The sequence below is a fragment of the Benincasa hispida genome, chromosome 9, assembly GCF_027475165.1.
Source record: "Benincasa hispida cultivar pf3 chromosome 9, pf3_genome.v1.1, whole genome shotgun sequence".
NCBI lineage: Eukaryota > Viridiplantae > Streptophyta > Magnoliopsida > Cucurbitales > Cucurbitaceae > Benincasa > Benincasa hispida.
In genome coordinates this window covers 95954973-95963563 of record NC_143486.1, presented here as the reverse complement: position 1 = coordinate 95963563, position 8591 = coordinate 95954973, and the positions used below count along the sequence as shown (strand labels likewise).

The 8591-nt window shown below is 34.5% G+C and overlaps 1 protein-coding gene across 2 annotated transcripts; it reads right to left on the bottom strand.

Moving 5' to 3' along the window:
• Positions 1-241: 241 nt before the first annotated feature.
• On the bottom strand, positions 242-6948 carry TTL2 (tetratricopetide-repeat thioredoxin-like 2). Of its 2 annotated transcripts, XM_039042445.2 has the most exons (8): positions 5423-6912; positions 4834-5029; positions 4526-4710; positions 4108-4441; positions 3813-4017; positions 3592-3698; positions 3330-3466; positions 242-488 (listed from the first exon to the last, which is right to left on the bottom strand). In XM_039042445.2, the coding sequence occupies exons 1-8, from the start codon at positions 6337-6339 to the stop codon at positions 437-439; spliced, it is 2133 nt and encodes a 710-aa protein (XP_038898373.2). In that variant the 5' UTR covers positions 6340-6912; the 3' UTR covers positions 242-436. The 2 variants fall into 2 exon arrangements, with proteins under 2 accessions (XP_038898373.2, XP_038898374.2); XM_039042446.2 differs by lacking the exon at positions 242-488 and having other exon boundaries at positions 2584-3466; positions 5423-6948.
• Positions 6949-8591: the final 1643 nt, after the last annotated feature.

Here is an 8591-nt window from a genome sequence, read left to right as displayed (position 1 = left end):
TATGTTGAAGAAAGTTTAATATCATGAATACAGGGGAATAGAAAAATTCGAGCTTATGACTTCTTGATTGATAATTGTGATATTTCTTCGTCAAACCACATTAGATTTTAACATATGTAAATCGATAGAGTGATTAAAAATTAAATTTTCTTATAAACTATAAAGATTAAGGTGTTGTTCAAGGTTCTAATTTAGAATGAGTTTAATGGGTTATAATAGTCTACTCAATGTTTGGGGCGTCTGTTAAAAAAATGGGGATAAGCATTATTTTAAACTCTCGTTTTGTTGTAGTAGCTCTATTGCTACTATTTACAATTTAGTTGTTAAAATAACAAGTTTTTCATCTTTTCTAATATTTCCAATATCTCCAATTGCCAACGATCAACTCTAACGACCACCTCCAATGACCAACTCAGGCGAAGATCACCTCCAACAACTAGCTCCGATGATTAACTCTAGTGGCTAACTTCAATGACCACCTATGTAACCTGTCCGACAATCACTCACATTAATATAAACAGTTTGAGTGTAGGTTAAACCAAAAAAACTTGTATATAAAAATAATTTTGAGAAAATGTAATCAAATAGATGTGTTTTTAATTATTAAAAAAATACCTCTAAATGAATATTATTTTTTGGAAATTTATTTTAGTCAATCCAAACATGCTCTAATATTAACTTGTTTCATAGGTCTCATTAAAGTTTAAAGTAAGAACATTATGGAGAAAAAAGTCATTGATAAAATTGAACTAGAGAATTTCCCAAGAAATCTTTAACAACTATTTATACATTTTAATTCAATTCATATAATATAACTTATTTTAGTATTCCACACTCCTCATCAAAAAATACATTTGAACAATCCTTCTTCTTGAGTAATAATCTACCATCATTTTTTTGAAATTATGCATATAAGTTGACAATATTTTTTTTGTGTTATCGTGGTGGCGACCTATATTTGACAACTATCTCTCTTAGATATACATTTTTACGTAATATAATTTAATTAGAAAATTGTTTGTTTTCGTACACCTCCACACATAAAATTTTCTTATTTAATCAATTATATGAAATTTTTACTCTAAACTCACATGTATTGTGCATGTTCAACAAAATTGATACATCTTCCAAATGACCAAATGGATGGAGAATAACGTACCTTAAAATCCAACACATTTTAAAAAACTAGTGGAACAAATTCTTTTTTATTTCTATTTACAATATATGATATTTAAGATACTAATACTTGTAAAATATTATTAGGGGGGGAGGGGGAACTAAAAACAACCCTCAACTCATACTTAACTCGAGCAATCCAAACACACAAAACCTAAATTCAACCTAAAATAATCTACACCATAAATACAAATTTCTTGAACTCAAACTAAAATAATTTGCATCCAACACATTACTATTATAACCTTATAAAATATAAATAAGTATAAATTATTATAACCAACTCTACCTTGCACAATAAAAATTGACGCATATATTTGATCTTGCTTTGTTATAAATTTGAAACTACAACGTCATAATATATATTAAATACCTACAAATTGGAGGTGAATAACCAAAGTATTATTTATTATTTAAAGATTAAAAGTGTCTTTTTTTTTTAATAAAAAAAAAAAAAGGATTCATAAAACATATAATACATAGATCAATCAAATCAACCAATTCACAGCCGGCAAGGCAATGAACCACTGAAAGGCTTAGATTCAAAAGCGACCACCTTCACTTTTTCCCCACATTTTAATAAGTTAGGTGAATGCCTTGCCCACATGTGACACCCCTCTCTCCAATTTCCTAATCTTAATGTTAGGATCTTAATTTATATAAACATTAGGGACCTACCTCAAACAATCGTCGTCATGCCTGTCTCGAGACTAGCTCTAGTAGTCATCGAGAGTTCGAATTCAGGAATTAAGACTAACTCTTTATGGGAGCCATATTTATTATCCAACTAAATAACATCAATATTCTTAACAAAATTGGCATACACAAACTATAGGTTTAGCCAACTTCTTGTTTTTAATTATGCAAAGCAAATTATCAAAAGAGATACTAGTTTCTTCCTTAATTGAGAACACCAAGTCAACTTTACCCATCAAATAATGGCATTTTGTAGTAAGGAGGTTGACATAAAGTGTTGAGAATAAAACAAAAATAAAACTAATAATAAATAAATAAAGTTTTCTTCTTTTCTTTTTCTTTCTTTTTTTAAAAAAAAAAAAATAATTTAGTTTGGGAGAGTGGCCCAACTTTTCTAAGGTGTGTTTGCTTTGAAGGACAATCTAACTTTTAAAAGAGCAATGAATAAAACCAACTACCCAACCCACTCCTTATTAAGAAAACCAACTCCTTCAAAGAATCAGAAACTTTGCCACACCCATTTTCCAACAAAAAACCAATTATAATATTTTATGTTACAGCATTAAATGATCCCTCCCCTAAAAAAAATAAATAAAAACCAGTTTTGTGAAAACAGATACCCATCTATCAACATGCTTCTGATTGATTATAACCATAAATATCAGCTTTTGATGAGACAGAAAAACAGTAGAAGCATTGGGTCAAGAGATGTTTGGAGCAATGGAAAATGAAGATTTCTTTTTTATTATTAAATGAGAAAATGTTTGAAGAACAGAAGAACTAAAAATGATGGTAACAATGTATTCACCCTTCTTTTTTACTAAACCCCACCATTATATCTATTCATCCATCTACTCCCTCCTCCTCCCCTCTTCCCTTCTTTTCTTTTAGGTTTTTTTTTGTTTTTTTTTTTTCCTTGTATATATCATATATACATGTACAGATCCTCATTTGACCAACAGCCATTTCTCTCTTGCTCTCCCTCTCTAAAATGTAGCTGAGTTTGAATTGGTATTGATTCTACGACTTCGATACAACGGGGAGTAGACCGATAACGCTAGGAAGTGATAGAGACTAATTGATTTGAAGGGTGTAGTAAGGCAACCTTATGGGAAAATGGATATTTAACAACAAGAGGAGATGATGGGGGAAGGAAAAAAGATGGAACCAGAGAGCAATGAGGAATGAATGAATAGAATAAGAACAACTCCAAAAATGAACTATACTATCTCCCTCTGGATTCCATTGGCTTTTTTTTTTTTTGGGTTGGCCAATGGGGATTATTTCGAGCTTTCTAATTATCACAGTTATCGGGAAATTCCTTATGAGGTAGGAAGGAGTTTTGGCGGGCATTTCTTTCAAACGGCTGGGGTTTGGGTTTGGTAGGAAGAGGAGAATTGCTAAAGGAAACGAGCACAGGCAGCAGCAGCAGATTCGAGTTCTATAAGCTATAATACCTCACTGAGTGCTCCAACATGTCGCGAGTCGGAGATATAATCTCTTTCACTCGATTGCCGCTTTTGTAAATCTTGAATGTTGGTACAATCCTTACGTTTTCAGTATCGGCAATTGCTGGACTTTCTTCCAGATTCACCTTTTATGACAAATGGAAAAGAGATAATATATGTTGAGAAAGTTTACATTTCCATCTAAATAGAAATTATTCAGCTAATAAAACCAATATCGTTCAGATGATGCGAAACGAAGAAGAGAGACTACCTTAAGGAAATTAATGGAAGGGTAGCGACGACAAAGAATATCCACAAATGGCGATATTTGCTTGCATTGTAAATCAGATGCTGCTTTGAAATGAACCACAGTGACGCCTGGAATTTGAAATTTAATAGAAAATCATATCAAGGGCATTCTTAACTTCTGTGTAAAGAGTCTATGAGTTCAGGATCCAACAAAGCTCGACATTTAATCATGTTTAACCAGACCTGGAAACGATATGGCAGCTCTGAACTGATCTAGACTTGAAACTTCCTCGACTTCGCCACCAAATTTCAGATTATGAACTTCTTCCCCTCGAGATTTCTTTAGTGCAACTTGCGCATGAAATAGAGACTCAGCAACTTCATTGTCATCTGGAAGCACCCTCCTCAAAACTTCATAATCTCTAACAGCCTCCTCCCACTTTTCAAGCTGCAGTCAATCCAAAATGTAATTAGAGAAACGAAACTGATTATCACAAATATGTCGAGCACAGCAGCATTCTAAGTTAAGGCAATTTACCTTACTGTTTGAAGCAGCCCTTCGAAGAAGGGCTTTCGTGTAAGTTGGTTGGATAAGTAATGCTTGATTACAGTCTTCGATGGATCGCTCCCACATCCCAAGTTTAAACCAACAGGCCGCCCGATTGCAATAGAGAACTGAGTTTGAAGGGTCGAGCTTAAGACCTTCCCCATAAGCTGAGCAAGCTTCTGTATATCTTTCTGATTTAAAAAGATCATTGCCCCGGGTACGAGCTCTAGCAACCAAGCGCACATTATTAAGCAGTACTGCCACTTCTACATTCCGAGCATCAATCTGCCCAGCTTTCTCAGCAGCCGTAACTGCATTCTCAAACCTGCAACATATCCATTATCCAATTCCCACTCTCTCAAAACCGTTTCACAGTTATACTTTTCAAGCTAAAAGTTTAAGAACATACCTTCCCATCGCCATCTCAATTTGGGCATGAATGAAGTAAGAGTATGCTTCTGAAAGCATTCCGAAAAATTTAGTTTGTAAGCACAAGTTAGTCGATGGATGTAACTTAGGAATGCTAAATAGACTGGATTCAGCATCTTCAATCTGATGAAGCTTTAAAAGAGCTTCCACCCTACTCATAAACAGCTGCAGATAGGTAAACAACCAAACAAATTCAGTTCTTTCTATTCTCAATCACAAGAAAATTAAAATCTGCAATAAATTTTTTTATTAAAAAAAAAAAAAAAAACGTATTCGAATAGCTCTTGCCTGGGGTGAAGAATCAGCACCAGCAGAAATTGCAGCATCTGCCTCCTTCAATACACTTCTCCAATCTCTAACTCGACGGGCATCCCCACATCTACTTATATGCCTCTCTACTACCTGCAATCTCTGCAGCTCATTCGGATCCGGCTGAACACCTGGAAAACAAAGGTGCTTCCTAGCATTCTCTACCTGTCCTAACCTGCAAAAGCACATGAAATGTAAAAATAAGCCAAAAGTTCAACCATCGATCAATAGGTAGATAAACAATTCTTAGAAAAACAAACCATCAAGTTAGCTACAAAAACATCAGCAAGAACATCAAAACAACACAGACAGGTCAACCAACTATAAAGCTATATGATTATGTCAACATATTCCAGTTTCAAGTCGATTACACCAGACTTCACTTTCAATTACACAAAGAACCAAACAGAAAAGGCAGTTCAATGCAGATCACAGACAGATGAGTCTCAAGCATAAGCTCAAAGAACAAGCAACACCGCTTCCTCAGCAATGTACATTCCAAATCCCATCAACAAATCAGAGTGAGAGCAAAAGTTTATCTTCCTTTCAATCTCAAATCTCAACCCACCTACGAAACAGAGATGCCAAACGCTGATGAGCCCGAATATAATTGGGATCCAATCTCACTGCCTCCTCGCACTCGCTTACCGCCTCACCAAGCCGCCCGAGACCAGTCAAGGCAGCCGCTCGGTTGCTCCGGTAAGCTGCATTGGCCGGAGAAATTGCAATGGCTCGATCATAAAGACTCAAAGCCTCAGCGAAATGCCCCTTTTTGTACTGCTCATTTCCAGCTCTCTTCAACTCCTCCGGATCCCCACTCTGTTTCGCCCTCTTCAATGAGTCTCCACCAACACCACCACCGGCCCTCGAACTGGCATTGCTAACCGATTCAACAGCGCCGGTTTTAACACCGCCGAGTCCCCGCATTATGCTACCATGGCCGTAATTTCCCGACCCAGAACCCAAAACGTCAGTCCTCGAGCTCCGATTCGTTGACGGCATGCTCGTCTTCAAGATCCTTCCTGAAGGGCAAATATTGCCAGTGGGAAGCACATTGGAGGGAGAAGTAACAGAGCTTTGAGACTGACCGGAATAGATTAATGGATGATTAGAGGCGGAATCGGATCTATTATGACCCGACTTGAAATTCTTAGGGGTTCCGATGGATCGGAGACTCTCCGCGGCGGTAGGGCTGCTCTCGCTAGACCCAGAGAGTTCGCCAGAGTGATTATTAGGACCCGAATCAGATCTTTTAGCAACTGGGTTCGGTCCATTCCGGCCAGAAACCGATCCGGAGGAGCTAGAACTACTACTCGCAGCGGGGCCGCCACCAGTCTGGTGGCGAGTGCGCAATGGCGAAACAGGGGAACCCAGATCTAACTCTCGAAAGTCGGGTTTGTTTACTTCACAGCTCACAGAATCACGAAACCGATCAGAAAGATGATCAAAACGAAGGTCGGAAATGGGATTCCCAGAATGCGACATTTTCAGGCTCCCAAAAACGGAATCCACTTTTGCCGTTGACCAAACACAATGAGGAGATGAAATCAGAAAACCCCTGTTTGAAATCCCCAATGGGGTGTGACCCAAAAGTTCAGCAAAATCCGTCGAGAAGTAGAAGAAGAAGACCCGTCAGAAATGTGTTTGAAGAACACATTAAGAAAGAGAGAAAAGAGAGAAGGGGTTGAAGATGGGGATCTCGTGAAATTAAAGAAGGAAGCAAAGAATGAATGTGAGTCCTGAAAAAAAAAACACCCCAAATCTTGAGAGAGTTTTCGTTCTCAGTGAGAAAGAAAACAACAAAATTAAAGGCAAAATGGGGATGAGATTTTACAGAGTTTTTGAGAGATTGAAGAAACAAAGAAGAAAAAAGAAAGAACTTTTACATTTATTTTGCTCTTTTATACACTACATAAACTCCACCCGCTGATTCACGAGACAAGTCTTCAGTTTTTTTTTCCCCCTTCTAATTTTCCTCTAAATATTAATCCCTTTTTCTTTTTTCTTTTTTTTTTTAATAAATTAAGAAAAGGAAAAAAAAATTCTTATCTTTGTTCAACCCTCTTCTTCTTCTTCCTGCACAATTCGCTTTATAATTTGTTTCTTTCCAGATTTGAGTTTTTTCCACTCTCTGCCGTTAGCGCGTGCTTCTCACTCTCTCTAAATTTGATTGTTTTTTTTAATTTCTTTTGGATAAAATTATGATTTTTTTATAATAATAATTTTTAAAAACGACGACGATGTTGAATTGATGTGAAATCGACCTACTACATCAATGGGATAGAAATGTACAACATCAAATAATGGAAGCTCTAAAAATAGTTTTAGGCTCTTTTTTTCTATAAAAATATACAAGATTATTCTGTTTATTTTCAAGAGGAACAAGATTAAATTATATTCGTGACATTTTGTAATCCAATAATTGAGATGATTGAGACTATGGTCATCGTATATGTTTAGTAAAAATAATTTAATTTTAGTGTGACGACAACAATAAATCTGTTTAGAATTAGACAATGTGAATTGTAAAAGTAAAGAAAAACACATACTTTGTGTGTTTATCATATACATTCTGATGTTTAAGTTAGAAAATAAAAGAGTGTGGAAGTTTTATGATTTTAAGAGTGATAATTAAATTATTTCTTCTTAGACCATCGCGACATATGTATAGAAATAGATGACTGAAGTTATTTAAAATAGAGTTTCGAAGCTAAATCAAGATAATCGTCCAATTAATTGAGTTACGGCATGGATAGGACATGCACCTGGCAGGCAAGGTTGAGGACGAGCATGGAAATTGGAGTCAAATGTCTAAGTTGTCCCTTTTCTTAGGTCCATTTTGGATCTAGGACGCTGTTTTTTTTCGAATCTTGATACTTTCTTATTATGTCGCTCGTGTAATTATTTGTTCTTTGTTGGGTGATAGGATCCAAAAAAATTTAACTCAAATTTTAGAATAATAGTTGTCCAAAAATATTTGTAAAAAATCGAAGTTTTTTCATAAAAATAATTATTAACAACAGCAACCAATGCTTTTAATTTTTGTTATTTTGAATTTCATGCGTTTCTTTTACAGATGAAATTACTATTTTTGAGCGATTTGACTTATATTGTGTAATGATATTGATATTTTATAAATTATGGTTCAAAGATGATCAAAAACCAAACAAACTTGGACATTATTTTCCTTATTTTTTAACCCATTCTGACATTTATTTTTATTATTTTTATCTAGCTTTATTCCTTATTCTCTAAATATTTTAAATAAATATTCCATTTAAAACCTCATATATAACAAATTATTTATATGATTTATAATGCATAAATTTACAAAAAAAAAAAAAACAAAAATCAATTTCACATTTAAAACCTTTCAAAATTAAAATATATGAGAGGAAGACAATCTAGTACAAGATAAGTATCAATTTTTTTAAATTAATAATTATGATATAATCTCAATAATTTCATCAACTAATCGTAGAATTAATTAATAAATTCACAAAAGGGAGGAAGAACATGAACAATACAATATGACATTGAATCCGAAAGAAAATAACAAAATTTCGGGGGCCAATGTGGAGAAAATGTTGGTCTCTTTCCTTTTTTTTTTTTCTTTTTCTTTTTTGAGAATGGAGAAATGTTGATTAAGATTTAAGAATAAGGAAATTTTAGATAAAAATATTTTTTTTATCAACAGATTTTGAGTTTAGTTTCTATTTAGTTTTTTATTTCAAAAT